At 42.2% G+C, this 23,968-nt stretch overlaps 1 protein-coding gene across 2 annotated transcripts in view; it reads right to left on the bottom strand.

The window, feature by feature from the left end:
• Positions 1 to 23,968, bottom strand: part of MAST3 (microtubule associated serine/threonine kinase 3) — a 254,091-nt gene that overhangs the window by 214,602 nt on the left and 15,521 nt on the right. For both annotated transcript variants that reach the window (XM_088450860.1, XM_088450862.1), the window contains exon 2: positions 23,123 to 23,212. In XM_088450860.1, the coding sequence (XP_088306986.1) occupies positions 23,123 to 23,212 (90 nt within the window). The remainder of the gene's footprint in view (positions 1 to 23,122; positions 23,213 to 23,968) is intronic.

Here is a 23,968-nt window from a genome sequence, read left to right as displayed (position 1 = left end):
GAGGGATCTTTGCAGATCCTTCCCCCATTCTACTGCTTTGCTGTCTCGGGCAGGAGAACTGAGGAGAGGGATCTTTGCAGATCCCTTCCCCATTCTCCTGTCTGGTTCGCCCAGCATGAAGGCTGAGGAGAGGGTTCTCCTTTGTTCTCACCCTCTCCCCTGCCATGACCCAAAGGCACACTACAGCTGCTGACAGTGCAGCAGTGCCTGTGACAGAGGTCTGCTCCCCAAGTTGCTGGCATATGAAGGCTTTTCCATTTGGTAAAGCTTTCAATGGCAGTGTAGAGATGTGATTCGCTGGGACAGATCTTTCTCACGAGCTCTGTCCGGCACCCTGATTTTAATACATTCTTGCAATATATTTAAATATCTCATTGCAAGAAGGGGGCGAATATTTTGGGTCACAAACATTTTAACATGTGGATTGTGATAAAGGGACGCCTCTATCTGAGTTTAAAATCTCCAGTTAACCTATTTTGCTTTCTAAATTTTTGTCTCTGTAAAGATGTCTTACAGTTTGTAATACGCTTGCTCCATTGACATCCTATTGCGTTACAGAAGGCCTGGGAGTCCACAATTTTACCACATATTATAATGCAACACGCCTGTGTGTCTGATAGCCGCGATTGGTGAAAAATGGGGATTATACCCATGTTTCGCTGATATTTTTTTCACCCTATCCTATTATTTTGGTTGAAATAATAGGATAGTATTCCTGAAAACACATAGGACCTGTGATAAGCTCGGAGACCTATGTGTTTTCACCATTTAGGTGGTGAAAAAACAGCACATATCCTGGATTATTTGTGGGACCCATCAGGTCCCGAAAAATATCCACGATAAGTATAATAGGATAGCCCCGCTGCGATCAATTAGCAGCACTACTTTAGCGCTGCTAACACAGGTCGAAGACTTTTGGAGGATGGCCTGGTGTCAAGAAGATCAGCAAAGAAGCCACTTCTCTCCAGGAAAAACATCAGGGACAGACTGATATTCTGCAAAAGGTACAGGGATTGGACTGCTGAGGACTGGGGGAAAGCTATTTTCTCTGATGAATCCCCTTTCAGATTGTTTGGGGCATCTGCAAAAATGCTTGTCCGGAGAAGGAAAGGTGAGCACATCAGTCCTGTGTCATGCCAACAGTAAAGCATCCCGAGACCATTCATGTGTGGGGTTGCTTCTCAGCCAAGGGAGTGGGCTCACTCACAATTTTGCCTAAGAACGCAGCCATGAATAAAGAATGGTACCAAAAAATCTTCCAAGAGCAAGTTCTTCCAACCATCCAAGAACAGTTTGGTGACAACCAATGTCTTTTCCAGCATGATGGAGCACCTTGCCATAAGGCAAGAGTGATAACTAAGTGGCTCGGGGAACAAAATATCGACATTTTGGGTTCATAACCAGAAAACTCCCCAGACCTTAATTCCCTTGAGAACTTGTGGTCAATCCTCAAGCAGCGGGTGGACAAACAAAAATCCACAAATTCTGACAAACTCCAAGCATTGATTAGGCAAGAATGGGCGGCCATCAGTCAGTATGAGGCCCAGAAGTTGATTGACCGCATGCCAGGGCGAATTGCAGAGGTCTTGAAACAGAAAGGTCAACACTGCAAATATTGACTCTTTGCATAAACTTGATGTAATTGTCAATAAAAGCCTATGACACTTATGAAATGCTTGTAATTTTACTTCAGTATACCATAGTAACATCTGACAAAAAGGCCTAAAAACACTGAAACAGCAAACTTTGTGAAAACCAATACTTGTGTCATTCTCAAAACTTTTGGCCATGGCTCTACTATAGGGAATCAATAGAACGGGAGGGTGAGCGGAAGGGAGTGGGGGTCAGGATCACTACACTACAGAATATATGGGGGAAATTATTATTTTAAAGGTGGCAACATTAATAAAATAGATAAAGATGGCACAGTTTATATTTATAATTTACACTTAAGCAGATATTCTATTTATTATTATATTGATGGGGGACACACATATTTAAAAACTAAAAGTGGCACAAATTATGAATCTACTATACTGTAAATTGAATGAACTTTCTATTCTTTCCACATCTGTAAGTTAATGCCAATAGATAGATAAAAACTAGGCATGGTACTCTTTTATCTAACTGGGGATAATTTAGAAAGCAGAATATAGTGTAATATATGACATTATGATAAATATATATATATATATATATACCACAAAAAATCCCGAACTGCGCTGATCAATTCACATACAGCAGCACCCTTCAGTAAGTCCCCTGTTAGAAGGACTAATTCAAAGATATACAAATGGATTACTGATGGGGCGCTAAATCGCAACACAATTTATTTTAAAATTTGTAAAACACAATGCAATCTCTCCAAAGGCTTATACGTCTTCTTTTTCTTTTGAACAGACAACTTCACCGTTATTCCTACTCGTTCTCAATTTTGATCAATTAGTCCAAACTATGAGTTCGCATTAAGTCCTCCTCGAGGTTCTAAAAAAGATACCCTCGTACCAAAACACCCAAACACAGGCCCAAGGCCAACGTTAGTAAGAATTAGAAAAATAGAAAGTAAAATAATTCTTTATTAAAATTTAACAGTATGCTAGATGGACAATCTTACACGATTTGGTAATGCACAGCCTTCCAATCTTAGGAAAGGGATATCATACACCTTTCGATCAGCAGATGTTTAAATGTAGTGTCCACCTTTCATTAAAACCCTACGCGTTTCGTCTCTTTATGAGACTTCTTCAGGGGTAGATCTAAAATATATGATATATATTATATATACTAGGTGTCACTGGTAATGAATTGAACTCAAAACAATGGTAATATTCAAATACATCTCTTTCAAAATTACATACCTCAATATTGATGTATACACATGTACTTAATATATACCTAAAATTTAGGCAATTCTTTGGATCACAAACTGTAAGACCTATTTAATATTAAAGATACATATATTCAATAATAATATTTTTATCGTACATTTTTTTAAAAACAACTTTCTGGTCTCATATATCTACATTACATACCTCATACTTGATGTCTAAAAAACGGTACCCATAGTTTATGTCAGACCATCTGGTGGTCAATTTATTGAACCAAAACCGTGCAACCTATTTAATATTAAAACAAATGTTTCAATAATAAAATGTACGATAAAAATATTATTATTGAATATATGTATCTTTAATATTAAATAGGTCTTACAGTTTGTGATCCAAAGAATTGCCTAAATTTTGGGTATACATTAAGTACATGTGTATACATCAATATTGAGGTATGTAATTTTGAAAGAGATGTATTTGAATATTACCATTGTTTTGAGTTCAATTCATTACCAGTGACACCTAGTATATATAATATATATCATATATTTTAGATCTACTCCTGAAGAAGTCTCATAAAGAGACGAAACGCGTAGGGTTTTAATGAAAGGTGGACACTACATTTAAACATCTGCTGATCGAAAGGTGTATGATATCCCTTTCCTAAGATTGGAAGGCTGTGCATTACCAAGTCGTGTAAGATTGTCCATCTAGCGTACTGTTAAATTTTAATAAAGAATTATTTTACTTTCTATTTTTCTAATTCTTACTAACGTTGGCCTTGGGCCTGTGTTTGGGTGTCTTGGTATGAGGGTATCTTTTTTAGAACCTCGAGGAGGACTTAATGCGAACTCATAGTTTGGACTAATTGATCAAAATTGAGAACGAGTAGGAATAACGGTGAAGTTGTCTCTTCAAAAGAAAAAGAAGACGTATAAGCCTTTGGAGAGATTGCATTGTGTTTTACAAATTTTAAAATAAATTGTGTTGCGTTTTAGCGCCCCATCAGTAATCCATTTGTATATATATATATATATATATATATATATTTATTTAATATATGAGGGTGGTTCAGTAAGGTAACAAGACGCCTCACGTATGTAATGTTCTCTATTTCATTCTAATTTCCCCCCAAGTCAGAGCAGGTAGACCAGTGCTTCTCCTCATAGCCATTGGACTGTGCCTCAAATCAGTCATACTGTCCCAACATCAGTTGTAAAATGGCGGGTGCTGGTGGAAACATGATCAAACATTGAGGTACGTAGTGTGATCATATTTCTGCGATTAAAGGGCACTTGATGAGGTGTACGGTTATAATGTCATGTCATGGAAACAGGTTTGGGGCACTGATAACGGCAGGACAGACATTGAAGATGAGCAGCGATCAGGCCGACCACAGATGAATTTGTGCCGCATTGAAGGTCTGATTCAGGAGAACAGACTCACTGAAATGATTGATATTGAACATCTCAGTGGGTATTGTGCACAACATCGTTCATGAGCAACTGGGTTACATGAAAAAGTGTTCACACTGGGTACCGAAGCAACTTACAGAAGTTCACATAACCAATAGGATGGGATTGTCTCTCATGCACTAGATGTGGTACCATGAGGAGAGAGTGCAGTTCCTGCAGGGTATTGTTAAAGGTGATGACACGTGGGTGCATCATGTGACACCAGGCAAGGAGCAAGCATCCATGACATGGAAACACGCATCGTCCCCATCTTCAAAGAAATTCAAGACAACTCCAACAACAAAGAAGGTCATAGCGACCATGTTTTGAGACCACAAGGGTGTGTTTCTTGTTGATTTTCTCACCAAGGGAATACTGTGAATGCTGTCTGCTACTGTGACACATTGAGCTGGTTGCGGAGGGCAATTCTTTGAAAACAGCCTGGGTTGCTGCGAACAGGCGTCATATTGCTGCACAATACCGCCATGCCACACTTAGCCAACTGTACGCATGAGTTGTTATGGCGCTACCATTGGTAGGTACTGGACCATCCTCCCTACAGCCCTGACCTGGCACAGAGTGATTTCCATCTCTTTGGACCATTGAAGAAGCTCTTGGGTGGAAGGTAATTCACAACTAATGGTGAAGTCCAGCTGTCATCGCTTGACATTGATTTCTTCTATGCCGGGATAGATGTCAGGGTGGGGAGGGAGGGTGCAGTTTGGAGAGGACAGGGAAGAGGGTGACTTCTCCAGTGTTCTATGATAAATTTGTCCACGCCCAGAAAAAGTAAAAAAAAAAAAATTATATACACTATACATTTGTTTTGAATGAGGAACATTAAAATTCGGGTATTTTTGCTTCAGAGTTGAATCATTAGCATGGCCATATTAAATGTATATATAGTAATACTGCTAAAATGTTTTAAAGGTACTATAGGACAGGTTCCATTTGGTCTAGAACCGACAATGTTCTTTATCCTCAATATACACATTTCTGTACTGCACATGTGCACCAAGAATTGGGTACACATGTCTATATATAGATTTTGTTTATTTGTGGAACAGGAATGGAAAACATAAGATGAGCAAAGTAAGGATGTGTTCATGTTCTTACTAAACTATGGTATAGCTAGTGACAGTTATTTAGTTATAACCACTTTGTATATTAGCCATGGATAACAGTAGTGGGGAGAAAGGATGAAAAATAAATTGATAATTTACAGAAGATGCTTCAGAATACCATTAAGGAATATGTCCAATCTCTCCTGCCATCCTTGTTCATCACTCACGGCACATTATGTCCCATTATATTCTGTAGTGAGGATCATTATCGGACAGGGTCTTGGTCAAGGTGACACTTAACAATCTTCACAAGACTACCTGATTACTTTTTCCAGAACTCATGAGAAGCAATGGTTTTACAGTTCAGCTTCAAACTAAAACTGAACACAATGTTTTTTTATTTTTGAAGAATCTACAAAATGTAGCCATTTAAGCTTGAATAGACAACATTTTAGATTTTATGTTAATGAGATTCAGTGGGTATGGGCTGTGCCAAATGGTACCCTGTATCTGTAGCCTAAGGAGATGTAGGGTTTTCCCAACCCTTAAACTGGCCACACATCTAAAGATTATGGCCCTGATTCAGAGCCGGACGCTCTGACCAGAGCGCTCGCTCTGAATCAGGGCCCACCTCCATTAATATGGAGCGTCCTCCTGGACGCTCGTATAGCTGTGGGTCACCACCCACAGCATATACGAGTGTGCAGAATGATGGTCGCGATGGTCTTGACCATCGCGACCATCAAAACTGCGAGCAAAAGCCTGCGGTTGGGTTTTTCAGCCACAAGGCCAGGAGTGATTTTGGCTCTATCAGAGCCAAAATCAATCCCACTGACATCACTAGTGATGTCAGTGGGGCCGGCTTCAGACGGTAGGCGTTCCCTTGGGAACGCCTCCGTCTGGCAGGCACGCCCCCGGCACGCCCACCAAAGGGGGCGTGCTGTCAGTCACCATCAACAGCATGCCCCCTTTGATGAGACACTCCGAGCGAAGGAAAGTCCTTCGCTCGTCGGGTCTCGCGCATGCGCACGACGGAACTCCCTCCGTCGTGCGCATGCGCAGTGGGGACCATCGACCCACTTGCGAGCGGACAGCCGCTCGCGAGTGGGTCTGAATGAGGGCCAATCTGTCCAACCAGCCAACTAGGTGTTGGTGCTGCTCAACCAGGCACTATTGTGTAGAGAGTAAGGTCCCAATGAAGACAAGTAAATGTGGGGCTTGTTGAGAGTGCTTTGATGTGTGAAGTATAACCCACCTAACGCATTTCTTTACCATCAGGTAATTTCATCAGATGATGTGAAATAAAAGAGGACTCTCTGGCGCTGGCAGAGTACTAACATAAAACGTGTCTATGACACAGAGCTGTAACTAGGCATTCCCTTACTAACCAATATAGGTTATCTGAGAGGAGCCACAAAGATGTCACAGATTAATAAAGTAGAATCAGTAAATAACCAGATGTTTATAGCACAGGAATAACCCAAACAGGTTTAAAGATTAAGAATTTATTTAGAGGCATTTTTTTTATATATTTACAGATCTGCATTTTCTTGAACAAGCTCTCACAATGCCTAAATGAAAACACCTCTTCTCACCCCAGTTCCAACACCTTCGGTTGTAAGCATCGATATGTCCAAATTGACTATGACCCTTCATAACTGCATTTCTTGTTTTCTGAGCTTGCTTACTACAAATTTATGCAAGGCTATTACATTTGGCACAGACACTTACATTTGGCCCTGTGTATCCACTGTGATAGCACTCTGGATTTGAGCTGCATTTAATAGGAACCCACTTCAGTTATGTTAGAATATAGCAGCTTCATGCTTTAGACATGTAGTAACTGAATACATGGTGTGATCTGACACTGGAGCTGATGTGTATGGATCTCAATGTCCAGTTCCGTGCAGCCTGATGAGGATGAATCAGTAGACTGTGCTGTACTAAGCCTTGGAGAGAGATAAAGTGCTAACCAATCAGCTCCCAACTGTCACTTTACAGGCTGTGTTGGAAAAATGACCATTAGGAGCTGATTGGTTGGTACTTAATCTCTATCCAATTTATCTCTCTTTCCAAAGCTTAGAACATTTACCACTGAGTCTGTATACAGATTCAGACTCAGTCACACACAGATATACAAGTTTCACATATCAAATTACCCAGCACAGTCTAGTAGTCTACTTTCAACATTCTAGTTGCATCACATTGCGAAAAAGTCCCATTTTCAGGCGGAAAAAAATGTCTGGCACTAGCAGAGACGCATGGGTCCTGGCGTGCTGAGAAGGGCTGTTTTGGTGACTGCAGCAACAGGATGCATCTGTACTCTGGATGGAGAGATAGTGTGCACCCCTTGCATTGAAATTATCCAACACTACCATGGTAAGAAAGTTCAGTTCTGCTCCATTATTTAATAGATATATGTTATATGTAATAAAAGGATATTACATATGGATCTGCTGTTCTCAAAAGATGGGGAGAATTGGGACACTTTGTACATTAGTACATAGAGACCAAAATGAAGACAAAACAAGTACCACCCTTCTCCAGCCAAACCAGGACCCTTATCTTGCCAAACTTTATAGTGATCAACTATGCCAAATTCACATCCCATAATGGGTTGGAAAACTATGTTAATCTGGACACATGGCTGGAGTTCAGATTTTTGGAATCAACCACTGGGAGGTATTTAATAAGCTCATTAAACATAATTTTAAAATTGTATTTGGCAAAACTATGCACGAGTTTGGTTAATGAATGTATGAGGGTTGCCATAACTTTGGAGTCAACTGCTTTTGTACAGTATATGAGCAAAACATCTCAGTGTTACTGTGTACAGTAGCCTACCATACATAAAACTTTGCAGCTCACATCGGTTAGAATAAAAATTTACAAGTAAATGAAGAACACAAGTAATCAGTACAGATGACATTATAGCAGTGTTCAGTAAATAAGTAATGGCAGAATATAGTATAACAAGATCCACAGTACCGAGGATAATGTCGTTCAGCTCAGTAGCAAGATGTCATTAGAAATTATTTTTAAAACTAGTATATTGAACCCATCAAATGATGGGTCGACGAGTTTCATGACTTCACCTACCTGCCGTTGTTCATTGCATCACTTTGTGTAGGAAAGCACACAGATTTGTGGGCTACAATATCAGATTCTGGTGCTCTCATTATGATTATCATCTTAAAATGATATGTCAGTGCATGTTGTGAGCATGGAGAGGTGAGGGGCGCGTAGCTGACAAGAAGGCCCACTTGTGTGTACTTATAGAAGCATTGTTTTTATGGTTTGTAAATAACTGTTAATGAATGCACCCATTCCAGCTCTAGTGGTATGCAGGAAATTGTAGTTCCACAATATCCAGGGACCAACAGGTTGTCCTCTGTAAGAGCACCATCTGCACATAGTGTTAGCCCATAGTAGTGTATTGGAGAGAGATCCTTTGCCTGTACATGCGCATTAGGCTAGCTGGATCTGAACCCAGAAGTAAAGTGATAGCGCAAGCTATCACTCTGCTTCCAGCTCTTCAACGGGACAGGTGCTTATAGGAGCCTGTGTCCTGGCAAAAAGAAGATTGCTAAATTCCAGTGAAAATATTCATTTTTGCTTTTGTGAATTTAGTTGATTTTATCAAATCCCAAAGGCATTTAAAATGTAGTATGTGGTAAATAGGCCCTTTAGTATCATAATCAGTTTAGTTCAGGCTCACCTACTTTCTGGTTGCCCCCTCCGATTATCATGAGCCTCCCGACCATTCCGGGAGATTAGGCACGTATGGTTTAGTTCTGTACACCTGAACTCTTATTATTGTTACTATGTAGTAGTATTTTATTACAGTATCCATTATGATGCAAGAAATGTTTGGATAACCACGCTTTAGATTTTGAGCAAATTATCACTTAAACTTGAATTCTCCAGAGAGGGTAGAGTTAGTGTGCACTTTACAGAAGCACCTAGATGCAGTGTTGCAAAAACAAGTTGTGTGCGGTCAGAACCGTCCCTCAGCATATGCAAATGCCTAGGGGCATGCGTTCCAAGCCAAGCCTAAAGCCGGCTCAGCTTGACAGCGGTCAGTGGCGGACCGGGATGGGTGGCTCTATTCTGTCTGCCATAACGCAATCAGAGCTTTCAGCTCAGCTCCAATTGTTGCGGCAGCTCATACAGCCAGCAGCAGTGGGAGCAGAGAGCAAAGACAGTGAGGGCAGAGGGCAGTAACAAAAATGGCTCTCTAGGAGGGCTGCTGCGCATGCCCAGTCACAGCAGCTCCTCCTCTCATGGGCCTATGCGGAGTTTAGATTGCCTGTCTGCAAGGAGACACGCTGAGCTAAGCGTAGAGCAAGGAACACAAGCATGTGGCAGCTTCAATATCTGCAGAGTCATGGCAGGCTGAGGTGATGAGGTCACAGTTTTATTGGCTGAGTGCTGAACATTTTAATTTATTTCTATATTTAACATCAGGTGTCGGGCAACTTGGCCGCATCGAGCATCTTTCTTACTCAAAATGTGTCTTATTCACATTAATAAAACAACTGGGAGTGACAAAACTACATTGCTAGCTTGCACTGATCAATTTGCGACATTTGTATATCTGTGTGCAACTGAATCTGAATCTGTGTAAGCAGAGCTCCAATGTGAGCGGTCACATCTTTTTCTCACTCCAAGTTCCGCTCTGCTTAAACTGTGACTTTGTACATATTTAAAATGGATTCCTGTACAGTTAATGTAGCAGCCCAGCACACTGTGGGCCTGATTCAGAGTCAGACGGTCTGACAGAGCGCTCGCTCTGAATCAGGGCGTCTTTTTTTTTTATGGAGCGGCCTCCTGGCCGCTCGCATTGCTGTGGGTTGCCACCCACAGCTAATGCGAGCGGCCAGGATGATGGTCACGATGGTCAAGACCATCGGGCTTGCGACGAGACCCTTGTGGTAGGGTCTCGTGGCTGCAAGCCCCAGAGAGCTTTCGGCTCAAACAGAGCCGAAAGCTCTCCCACTGACATCACTTGCGATGGCAGTGGGGCTGCCCCCAGACGGTAGGCGTTCTCATGGGAACGCCTCCGTCTGGGCAGCCACCCACCCGACCCGCCCACCAAAAGGGACGTGCTGTCACTCAACATCGACAGCATGCCCCCTTTGGTGCGAGACCCAGAGCGACGGATTGCCCATCGCTATCCGGGTCTCGCGCGTGCGCACGACGGAGCCGGCTCCGTCGTGCACATGCGCTCTGGGCCACCATCGACCCAGTTGCGAGTGATCAGCGCTTGCGACCGGATCTGAATTAGGCCCTGTGAGTGGTATGCATCTGTAATGCGAATAAGATGCAAAATTGAAATAGAAATATGGTACACTACCCAACGCGGAGCATCTTAGTCACATAGGACATCTCTTGTCATATGGCGTATAGACGCTAGGTATATGAGGACATGTACAATAAATACTACAATAAATAATAGATTTTATTTTCTACACAAGTCTACTATACAATTTTTAAATGGTCTCATGTAGGGGGGTCCAAGTTAATTGTAGAAGGAGTTAGCAAACATTGGTGGGGTTAGCAAAGCCCTTGCTACAATACCAAATGGCTTCCCAGTGGCCATGTAGGAAAAAAAAAGCACCTGAGTATCACTACCGATCTCCGTATTCTGTCACCTTCCAGCAACAGAACGGTATGAGGCTTCACAGAGCAGTCACATTTCAGAGAGAGACTGGGGGCTAGATTTTTAATTTATATGTCTAAGACTGGGAGTTATTATTATTATACATTTTTGGATAATCTTTGGATATAATTATTACTTTTGCATATATTATTTCATATAAAAATATTTTTTGATTATTTATTTTTATTTATATTTATGTATCCACATATATTATTATATTTTATAGAATTTATTATTTTATTATTTTTTATTTATATTTTTTATTTTAATTTGCATATTATAATTAAGCTAGAGTGAAAGAATATTGGAATTAGATCATCGTTATAGATTGAGCTATAGAAAGGTCTTGTTATTTTTGAATATATTGTAATTGGGTTTTACATGGTCTATGGTTCCATATGATATTAAGTTATTCCATATCTCTCTTATAACTTATTAGTTACATAAATGTATTATTTCTTTTCTATATATATTTTTATTTTATTGTACATTTATTTTTACATTACAGATAGTTTTTAACAAGTTACCAATGTGCTGGATTGAGATGCTGCTGAAATTTTGATACAGGTGTATTTTAATTACTGATAACCTTTTATTGGTTGAGAGAAGTATTTAAGCTACTCCCTGGTAATATACATGCATACTTCCTTTTGAAAAAAACCCTGAAAGAGGGGAGAAACGCGTCAAGCCTTCCAATTGACTGCAAAACACCTGTTACTGCCAGCAGTCCCGGAGAGTTTGTACCAGCACGGCTGACGGGATCCCCGCTAACCATTGTCATCATCTGCGGCGGACCCCCGCTGACTTGTGTTGTCATCTGCATGCCTGATTAGATCCCCGCTGAGTATTACTACCATCTGTGGCGGGTGAGCATTCAGGCAGCCACACAACTCTCTCCGCTGGCGTTACTTGCTGCTCCGGCAGCGGAAGGTGTGGATCAGCGGAGGATACAAGATTCCCCCACTTGCCGTGACTTGTCGGCTCCAGCGTGTGGCAACGATACAGGTGAGAGCGGTGTACAAACCGGTTCTCTCCCCCTGGGAAGGGACTTAACATATCAACACATGTGGTCCCCCTGTTTGGAGGTAATAATAACCTCCTGGTGGGCAAATACTGTGAGATGGTCCTTTATAGCCCTATTATCAACTGGCACGAGACTGTGTTTAATGTCCCTAGTACAGGTGGACCGATTCTCTGTGTAAAGCTGCATACACACACAATTATTTTTTGAACGATTATTGTTAAACGATATCGTTTGAAAAAATCGTTCACTTTCTGAGTCAAACGATGAACGATAATCATTCATGCGCGTTCACGTTTGTAGTTTGTAGTTCAGTCAGACTTGTCAACACAACGATTTTTATTAAGGGAATATGCAAAAATTGTTTGTAGTTCAAAAAATCGTTCATTACGCTTTAAAAAATCTGACAGATAATCTGACAGAAAATCATTCATAAAATCGTTGGTAACAAAATCGTTGTGTGTGTGTATGCAGCTTAAGGAATATATAGTTACTATGTTTCCAAATTTCGATGGTGCACATATTTTATTTATGTATTAATCTATTGACTGCAGTCAATTGTCAACATATATTAGCAAATTGTTAAACTGTTTATATCAGCACATTGGTACTGTTTCAAATATTTATTAAGATATATGTTTTAATTCCAGTGCTGACTCTTTAAACATTTCTTTTTTCTATGCTTCAGAGCAGCCACATTTCGCAGAGAGACTGGGGACTGCCTCCAGCTGTTGGCTGAGTGCTGGGTAAGCCCACTGTGTGCTGAGAATGGGAGGCTTGACATGCGGTCACGCCCCTAAGATTGGCACACATAAGGGCATAGCACGAAGCCACGCATCCCAGTGACTGCTAAATAGTGCACTGAACACTCCAGTGATTGCCACACAATACACTACACAGAGCATTGTACTTGCCACCATACAGTACAAACCAATCCCAGTGACTGGCATACAGTACATTGAGCATCACAATGGGGATATTCAATTGAATGCGATGTTGAATGGCGCTGGGAGTAAGTGCCCGGAGCTATTCAATTGTCCTTATTGCACCAGGCACTTAAGTGCCGGGCGCGATGTTGTTAGCATACACGATAAGCCCTCAATTGGCATCACAGCACTAGTTTAGTCGGATTTCTGCTTGCACCTCGGGAGGATGAATAGCTCCGGGCACTCATTCCCGGCACTATTCAACATCGCATTCAATTGAATTTCCCCCACCCTACAGTACAATGAGAATCCCAGTGACTGCCATACAGTATAAAAAGCATTCTTGTTACTGCCATAAAGCATATTGTGCATTCTAGTGGCCACCATACAGAACAAAGAACATTCTAGAGATCTGCATACAGTACAAAGAGCATCCCAGAAACCACCTACAGCAAAGAGCATTCTTGTAACTACTATACAGTACATTGAACATCCCAGTGTCTGCAATACTGTACAAAGAGCATCCCAGTGACTGCTATGCAGTACAAAAGGTGTCACAGTTACTGCCATACAGTACAAAGACCATTTTAGTAACTGCCATACAGTAAAAAAGAGCATTTCAGTCACCATCATACAGAAAGCATCCTAGTGACTGTCACATAGTACAAAGAATGTCCCAGTTACAACCATACAGTAACATCCTAGTGACTGTCACATAGTATGAAGAACATCCCAGTTACAACAATACAGTACAAAGAGCATTTATGTAGAACATCAGGCATGTCAAAGTCAAAATACCAACCGGGCCGAATATTCAAGGTCTAAGTGTGTGTGGGCTGCAAGAAGAAGAAAAAAGTCTTATATGCAATTTTGAAAGGTTTATTTTTAATAAAAATGAATGCAGTGCCAATGTATTAGAGCCCCTTATGCAATGCCCCCCTGAAGTTGTGCCCAGTATGCAATGCCCCCTGTATTAGAGCCTATTATGCAATGCCCCCTATATTAGAGCTCCTTATGCAATGCCACTGTAGTTGTGCCCATTATGCAATGCCTGCCCCTGTATTAGAGCCCCTTATGCAGTGCCCCCTGTAGTTGTGCCCATTATGCATTTCCCCCTGTATAGAGCTCCTTATGCAATGCCATTATTTGTACCCATTATGCAATGCCCTCTGTATTAGAGCCCCTTATGCAGTGCCTCCAGTAGTGCCCATTATGCAGTGCCCACAGTAGTGCCCGTTATGCAGTGTCTCCAGTAGTGTCCAGTATGCAGTGCCCCCAGTACAACCCCTAGTAGTGCCCCTTATGTTGTGCCCCCAGTAATGCCCCTAGTAGTGCCCATAATGTGATGCCCCCAGTAGTTCCCCTTATGTTGTACCCCCAGTAATGCACCTAGAGGTGCCCCTTATGCTGTGCCTCCTCCCAGTGTAGAACAGGCCCCACTGCAGTACTTACCTATCTCTTACTTACCTCTCTTCACGCTGGCTGCTGGGCACCGCTCCCGTATAGACGCTGCCGCTGACTGGATCTAACTAGATCCAGCAGGCGCGGGCTCCTCTCATCGCGGGTGACATCATGACGTCACCTGCAAACTGCATCACTGGGAACGCTGGCCTCTGAAGCAATCAGAGGCTTAATTAGTCTCTGATAGCTTCAGAGACCAGCGTTCCCAGTTTTAAATACAGTATACACTGCTGAGCTCCGATCGCAGCAGGGGTTTGAGCCGCATGATATTTGCATTTGGGGCCACACAGTCGGGCCTCATAAAATATAGAGGGTTGAGTTCCACCGCGTCACAACTTCTTACTTCAGGTGATGGCGGGGCAGGTTCAAGAGTGTTTGCTGGCGCTCCAGTCTTCGGCACGCAGTCGCTGAATGGCGAAAGTGGCCAGAAATTTTTTTGGGCCACCCAAAGCGTCAACTGCACGCCCCTGTCATTTTTCAGAAAATTCTGCACCACCAAATTTATTGTGTGAGCAAAACATGGGACGTGCTGGAATTTGCCCAGATGTAATGCCTGCACAATATTGGTGGCGTTGTCAGATATCACAATCCCCAGGAAAGTCTAAGTGGGGTAAGCCACTGGGCCTCTTACTGAAACCGGTGATACACAGCGTAGCCTGCCTTGGAAAGAGCTGGCGTTTCTGAGCTGCTGCTACTGGTGACACTGCTGTTGTTGCTGCGTAAGGTGATACATCTACCCAGTGGGCTGTCACAGTCATATAGTCCTTAGTCTGCCCTGTTCCACTTGTCCACATGTCCGTGGTACAACCGCATGTTTTAGGACACTAAGGGAACTTTTTCTGATGTCTCTGTACATTCTCGGTATCGTCTGCCTAGTGAAGTGGAATCTAGATGGGATTTGGTACCAGGGACACTCTACCTCCATCAAATGTCTAAATCCCACTGCACTAATGACACCGGATTCACATCTAACACCAACATAGCAGTCAAGGCCTCAGTTATCCGTTTTGCTTCAGGATGACTGCTGTTGTACTTCATCCTCCTCGCTAAGGACTGTTGGAGGGTTAATTGTTTAGTAAAAGTAGTGGTGTTCCTACTTCCTCTCTGGGATGATGAATGACTTCCAGCAGCAACAGCAGCAGCGGCAGTAGGCGTAGCAATGCAGGATCCTCCGGAGGAATCCCGGATAGGAGAGTCAGTCATGCCAGTGACATGGCCTGCAGGACTACTTCCGGTCCTGACTAAGGAGAAAATTGATGAGGAGGGAGTTGACGGTGTGAGTTGCAGGTGCTTGGATATAACAGAATAAAGGGATTTGGGTGTCCCTGACTGCTTACGGTCTTAGCCACAGTTTCTGAACTTGACAGTAAATTTTTATGAATGCGCAGCAGGTGACGTATATGGGAGGATGTTCCTAGGTGGTTAACGTCCCTACCCCTACTTATTACACCTTTACATATGGTACATATGGCAAGACAGTTGTTGTCTGGATTTGGATAGAAATATTGCCAGACTAAAGAGGTGGAATGTTTGGTCCTCTGCCCAGGCATGACCGTGATGGGCTTTTTCATCCCATGGACAACAAGTGTCTCCCCCGGAGCCTGATTTAAACAAACCACATCACCATCAGAATCTTCCTCGTCAACTTCCTCCTCAGCGCCAGCTACACCAGTATCCTCATCCTGTTGTACTTTAACAGTGATATCTTCAATTTGAATATCAGCAAGTGGACTGTGGGTGCTCCTTCCAGCACTTGCAGAGAGCGTGCAAATGGTGGAAAGAGCCACCTCTTCCCGTCCAGTGTTGGAAAGGTCAGACATCGCAACCACCGCCACACTTGGACTCTCCTTGGGGATTTGTGATATCTTCTTAGAACACACAGTTCTTTGCTGTGCTTTTGCCAGCTTAACTCTTTTGATTTTTGTAGCGGGAGGAGGGCTTCATGTGAAGCTGAACCACTGGTCATGAACATAGGGAAAGACCTTAGCTGTTCCTTGCCACTCTGTGTCATAAATGGCATATTGGCAAGTTTACGTTTCTCTTCAGATGATTTAAATGTTTTTTTTAAGGTCATTTTAATGAAGTTTGTAATTTGGGATCTTATATGTCCTCTACTATGACATTGGGCATCGACCTTGGCAGACAACGTTGATGGCATTTTATCGTCTGTCATGACTAGTGGCAGCAGCTTCAGCACTAGGAGGAAGTGGTTCTTGTCTTTCCCTATTTTATTTTTATCGGACAAAGTTTTGTCCTCCATTTATGTTATATTGATATATACATGCGGCTAAGGCGGACACAAACACAGAAAATAACTTTTTATTTTTTTTGGAGTGCACTTTGGGGGTTACACCAGCCTTTAACAGACTTATGACACAGGCGCACGCTGGGCGCTGCTCCTTTGTTGATGCACGTGAGGCTACAGCGCACACAATTCACAACACAGAAAACAAGATTTTTTTATTTTTTTGGAGTGCACTTTGGGGTTTACACTGCCCTTTAAGAGATGAGCCAGCCGGCCCTTTACTTACTGCTCCTTTGTTGATGCGCACACAATTCACAAACACAGAAATACATTTTTTTTTGCACTTGGGGGGAGCACCTCTGATGGACAGTTCACCCCCTGGACAACACTACAGCACCCCTTTAGGACTACAGCTTTTATGGACACTGCACAACACAGCCCAGCCAGCCCCAATAGACTTTTGGAGTAGACACAGCCCCTATGGACAACTGACTGCGCAACACAGCCCAGCCAGCCCCTATGGACAACAGCAGAACAACACAGCCCAGCCAGCCCCTATGGACAACAGCAGCACAACACAGCCCAGCCAGCTCTAACTCCCACCCTCCCTCTTCACTGTCCACAGCCAGAGTGAGAAATGACTAGGGATGGGTTTAAGCTCTCACTCATCTCTATGTTTCTTCACACGTTCAGATTGCTGCCATATACCCATTGGCCATTGACTTAGAAGGATGCCATGCAAAGCTGACTGGTATCTCCTACAAGGAGATGATTAATTGCATTTTGGCAGGTTATGACAAGTATTCTGGTAAGCAGTGGCGTAACTAGGGTATTTGGAGCCCAAATCAAATGTGAAAATATAGCCCCCCCCATGTGCACGTGTGGTGAAAAATGGGCGTGGTCACTTAAAAATTAGGCGTGTCAACATGACACACACCTTTCTTGTCACTGAACATTCCTTTCCATATGCACCTTAATGCAGTGTCCCTTATACAGTCTCCCCAATAGTATTCACCCTTATGCAGGCCCCCAGTAGTGCCCCATATACAGTACCCCCAGTATGCAATGTCCCCAGTAGTGGTCCCTCTTATGTAGGCCCCCAGTAGTGCCCCATATACAGTACCCCCAGTAGTGGTCTCCATTATGCAGCCCCCCCATTAGTTCCCCCTTATGCAGGCCCCCAGTATTGATCTCCCCTATCCAGTGCCCCTGTAGTGGTCCTCCCTATTCAGTGCCCCCAGTAGTGGTCCCCCAGTGCAGTGTCCCTTGTGCCCCCAGTAGTAAGCCCCTAATATAGTGCCCCCAGTAGTAGACCTGCCCTATGCAGTGCCCCCTGTAGTGGTCCTCCCTATTCAGTTCCCCCACTGCAGTGTCCCTTGTGTCCCCAGTAGTAAGCCCCTTATATAGTGCCCCCAGTAGTAACCCCCTAATATAGTGCCCCCAGTAGTAGACCTGCCCTATGCAGTGCCCCCTGTAGTGGTCCTCCCTATTCAGTTCCCCCACTGCAGTGTCCCTTGTGTCCCCCAGTAGTAAGCCCCTTATATAGTGCCCCCAGTAGTAGACCCCCTATGCAGTGCTCCACTAGTGGTCCCCCCTATGCAGTGCCCTTTATATAGTTTCCCCAGTAGTAGTCCCCTCTATGCAGTGCCCTTTATATAGTGTCCCCAGTAGCAGTCCTTCCTATGCAGTGCCCTTTATATAGTGTCATCATTAGTAGCCCCTTCCTATGCAGTTCCCCCAGTAGTGGACCCCCAATGCAGTGCTCCCAGTAGTAGTCCAACCCCCCAGTGCAGTGCCCCCAGTAGTAGTCGTCCCCCCCGTGGGGCCCCTAACACACCTGCAATAAATACACGCAAGTAACTAAAAGAGACAAAAAATACACTTACCTGAATCCACGCTCCGGCTACTGCTCCCGCCACCGTCCGCAAGTCAGTACCCCGGGCTGGCGCCCTCTGCATTATGGGAGAGATGACATCTCTCCCATTACTCACTGCAGGAGCCGGAAGAAGGAACTCATGAGTGAGCTCCAGCCCAGGTCTCTTGCAGTGGGCGCAGCAGCAGTAGCCAATGAGGGTCTGTCTGACTCTCTTTGGATGCTGATTAACACACACATAGCTGCCGCGCTGGTGGCGATGTGTGTGTAAATACACCAGCTTGAGCCCGCCTCCCACCCTCAGCCTGGCGCTATTGGGTAAACGCTCGGGGAGGAAGGGGCTCTGCTGTGCAGCAGAGGACTGGTGCTGGGCGCAGGGAAGCCTAGAGCACGAGCCCCAGCGGCCCTGCCCTAGATACGCCACTGCTGGTAAGAAATTTGTTCTTTAAAGGTAAAAAAAAATTTTTATAGTAAATACGGGTTTATTATGAACTGCAAAAATGGCAGACTTGCAATGCCATATGTGCACAACCATGCTCCAAATGCATTTTAAGGTATTGGCATAATTAAATGGCTACCAAAGAGTAATGCCGCATACACACTAGACGATAAGTTGGATGATATGAACAATGTCGTTATTGTTCATCGCGTTCAGTATCGTCCAGTGTGTATGCAAGACATCATTAACGATGTGCTTTCCCGCGTATCATTAACGATGTCTTTCATAGCCCGTACCTGCAGGGCAACCTGACAATATCATCAGGTTCTGCAAGTACGGGGATAAGGGAAGGTGCTGTCACTGAACGATATTGTTCAGTGTGTATGCTAAATGCCGTTGACGACATTTAACCCGGCAGTGCAGGGGAAACACTGGAGCATATCGTTAAGTGTGTATGCGGCTTAAGGGTTATAGAATAGCATGTGTCTTACAGCATACTTCCCAACTACCCTGATTTCAGCAGGACCAGTGATGATACTATGAAAAAAAAAGTACCGGCACTCTCCTTAACTGCTGATGTTCCTGTGGCCAGGTTAGTGTCTCCCTGCCCTTTTAAGCTGCTGGAATGGACTAGGACTGTAAAGCCTCACATCAGATAACATTAAAAGTGATTGCTTGTGTAATACTTGCATCACTGTTCAGTGTCCCATGTTAATAAATTACCAATGCTATCCTTTCTCACATCAGGAGGCACCATAGAGTTTAGCCTTAATTAATAATATCTTAATTTCCACTCTAAATAAATCCTATTGCAATCTTTAGTTTAATTACATCATGAAAACTATTTATATTGTATTGTGGTATGCATAATGCATCATAAAATGCAATACAATGACATTTTGGTGATTCACACTTAAATTACCATATATATATCTGTTGTCTCATATTTATTACACACATATTCACGATGTTGCAAAAAAAAATAAAAAATTTTAAGGCTAATGTTCCTGTAAATATTCACACTGAAATTTTAATAACACTATAAATGTTATTCTTACTGTAACCTTTTCAAAATTAGCAAAGATTTCCCTGCCAAAAACATTTGGGTCTCTATTGGCTGCAGTGCATGGATAATTCCACCAGAGGGCAGATGACATGTAGCAGGTTGTAAACAACAGGTTTTTCAGGAAACTATTGATCATGTTGTTGCTGTAGAGATCTGAGAAGCTAATGTAGGAAATAAGATACAATTGGCATTATAGGGCTAGTCTGGTGTAACAAGTTTCAGGGAGTAGTGCTTAAATACACTAGCAATGATAGAAGAACTCCCCCCTTCCAGGCAAAAAGAAGGTTCCAGTACACAGTAGCCTTCTGTAACACTATAAAAAAGCCCTGAGCAGGACAGTCCCAATATGAGGTGACTGTCCTGACCTACTGTGGTCAGCACGTTGATATGATCATACACAATTCAAATATGAATGAATGTTAACAATTCTAAGTAGATTTAAGAAAAACTATTGCCTTTTTTTTTTAACTTAAAACACACATATATCATACTATCATGAACATCTTTAATCTGTACTCTTTACAACATTAGACTCCAGGTGATTCCATGCAGTAGTTTTAATATAGTTCCAGAATGAAAATCTGGTCTACTATTGCCACAACCTTATGTTGATTTCAATGTTTAATTTTTTTCTGCAATAATATATGAGAAATTACAGTCGTTTTGTCAAGAGACACAAACTGCCGTTTATATACCAAACCAATGATAACAGAACGTACCCTGCTCTCCATATACTGTACTTATTTGTTATTAGTGCTTTGCAGTGTCCTTCTGTGCTCTGTAAAGACTTCTTCACAGAGATGAAATCAGAGCCAGGAAGAAGTTAACCTCCCTTGTCTGCATGGAGATTCCCCTCTCCTCCCCCTGTTAATGCTGTAATCACTCAGCAGCGACTATACCCCTTATTTCCCTGTTAGCCGGGAGCTGGATGGTGTTTCCCTGGAAACGCCATGGATCTCTTCCCATCCTTGTTATATCTGCAGCTACTGCACTGTAGGAGAGAGGGACATCCGTCTCCTTGTATGTGACATTTCCTCTTGTAGGATTTGCTTTGCTGGCAAACTGCCACCTGTCAGGGAATTAGTGTGTATGCTCTGTGGCCTAGAGGTCATTGGGAAACACACAGGAAGACAGTCTGCAGCTCAAGACCACCAAACAAGTCAACTAATTAGTACAGTGATTTTCCTATAGTCTTTTAAATTAAGCAAAAAGCAGCTTTTGGCCTTGTGAAAAACCAACACAAAATAATATATTTTATGTATATAGAGAGTTGCTTTTCTTATTGATTTAGACCTATATTTATGTCTAGTTTAAATAATTAGTGTTATCACTAACTGACAGAACTAATGATAATAATGTTGGTACATGGTTTTGTTCATAGACAATATAAACAGATGTGCATTTCACAACTATTAGTTTCAAACTATTTATATACAGCTTCAATTGCATACAATGGATGGATATGGAAATTTTACAGGGACACTTTAAACTATACATTTCAGCTGTACATGTAAACAGCATATTACAATTGCATACAGTCATACAGTATATAATTTCATATATATATATATATATATATATATATATATATATATATATATATAGTGTGTGTGTGTGCATATATATATATATATATATATATATTTGTGTGTATGTATAAATATAGTGTGTTTATATGTGTGTATGTATATAATATATATATATTTGTGTGTATATGTATATATATGAAGATATATATGTGTGTGTGTGTATACGAGGGCTGATTGAAAAGTAATGAGACTGCCTCTGTTTTTTCGTCCCATAGGTAGATGTGGCAACGCTATGCTGGTTATTGTGAAGCTCATACATCGATGTGTCTGAACCTGCAGTTGGACTGCCATAGTCTTTTTTGTTTGATCACAGTGAGTGGAAGATCTTTGTACGTTTCATCATAGTGGATGAGGAAGATGTGTCTGTGAGATTATGTCAGAAATGTGATTGAATTTTTTGTTAAACTTGGAAAAAGCGGAAATTAAACTCATAAAATTAGCCGTGCTGCAGTATTTCGGTGGTGGGAGCACTTCAAAGAGGGTAATATGCGAGTTACTGACAAAGCGAGTTCTGGGAGACCATCCACCGCTGTTACAGATGTCAACATTGCCAAAGCTGTGGAGATGTTGCAAAATGACAGATGGTTAACTTTACACTAACTTTCGGCTTCACTTGGTAGCTCATCGAATGGGTTCAGCGTATTATGACAGTAGAACTGGAAATGCATCGCGTGTGAGCCAGGTGGGTACCCAGGTACGATCCTACAGCACTGGGTTCCCTGTGGACAGATAATTAATAGTGACTACAATGCAAACATCCTGAAAACCCATTTGCGTGCAGCCATGAGGAAGAAAAGACCACATTTGCTGAAGAAACAGTGGTTTTTGCTCCAAGACAATGCCCGACCACATGTTGCTGCTGTTGCATTGGCAGCACTGACTGAAATGAATGGGACAGCACTGGAACACACTCCATGTAGCCCGGACTTAGCGCCCTATGATTTCTGGGCATTTCCAACCCTGAAAAAATAACTGCGCGGAAAGATGTTCTCAACAGATGATGAAGTGAAAAATGCCGCAGCTGTAACACTAAAAGTGCTGTCACAATACAGTCTACTGCACGTCTTTGAAAATGCCACAGCTGCAACACTAAAAGTGCTGTCACAATACAGTCTACTGCACGTCTTTGAATCGTTGTTGAAACGCTGCAAAAAATATATTGAATGTGCAGGATATGCTACTATGAAAAAGAAAAATGCTCAGATCCTGTGGAGTCATCTCATTCTGAATAAAAAAAATCAGTCTCATTACTTTTCAATCAGCCCTCATGTATATATATATATATATATTATATTCAAGTGTTTGTGTGCATGTGTGTGTGTGTGTATATATATATATATATATATATATATATACACACAAAAAAGTGGGAGTAACTAGATTGTTCAGCAAGTATGCTATGGTTGATAAGATGATTGGCAAAGGAATACAGTTTCACTGTATAACTACAGTATGAACTTTTTAAGAGCTCATGTACAGATGTGGGCTTCTTACCTCCATGGGTGTAAGGTTTGCAGGGGACTGTTTGGGCTGCAGGGGCTACAGGGACTGAGCAGAGTCGGACTTTGGCTGTTCGGAGACAAACTGTAAAGGAAGAGCAAATTCAGCACCAGGGGACCCTTTATATAATTCATTAGTTCATAACACACTTACCTTCTAACTGACTCTGCTATAGATACACGCTAATACATATACTGCTAAACAGCCCATGCTCCCATATATATAGTCACAAAGAAATTTTAAGATTTTGGGAAATTTTATCTGAAATATATACAAAAATTGTCTAAAAGAATGGTCAGGAGCTGGTTGCCTATATTTTCCATTTTAATAGCTTACCAAGTCTCTTCTTTTAATTATTTATTGTAGGTGTATGGGAATAACAGGACCTCAAAGTTACCTGCAGCAGTATACACTCAGTAGATTGGGCCAGATTACTATGAGAATCAGTGTGTCATCCATGAGTCAGATATGCACACATATGCTTGTACAGTAGCCAAAGAAAGAGCAGAGTGACTTGGGCACACGTCCAATCCCTTTCAGAGTGTGCCCTGCAGCCAATGTTATTTTTATATTGAAAGCTCACATTTTTTCAATATTTTTTTTATATTGAAAGCTCACAGTCGTCTGAGGAGATATGTAAATAAACAATTATATAAGGCACACTATCATATACCTCCACACTGGACACACGCACTGATGACAACGGAAGTATGGAATGATACGATGATCAGAATCATAACAGAAAAAAGAAACTGGGATGCTTGCAAGAAAACATTTTGAGGACAGAATATGGTCAACTTATTAAACACATTACATTTCTGGAAATTAATAATATTAAAG

The sequence above is a fragment of the Taudactylus pleione genome, unplaced genomic scaffold (genome assembly GCF_031769625.1).
Source record: "Taudactylus pleione unplaced genomic scaffold, aTauple2 ptg000532l, whole genome shotgun sequence".
Taxonomy (NCBI): Eukaryota; Metazoa; Chordata; class Amphibia; order Anura; family Myobatrachidae; genus Taudactylus; species Taudactylus pleione.
The sequence above is the reverse complement of the archived record's forward strand: the minus strand, read 5'-3'. Positions and strand labels throughout refer to the sequence as shown.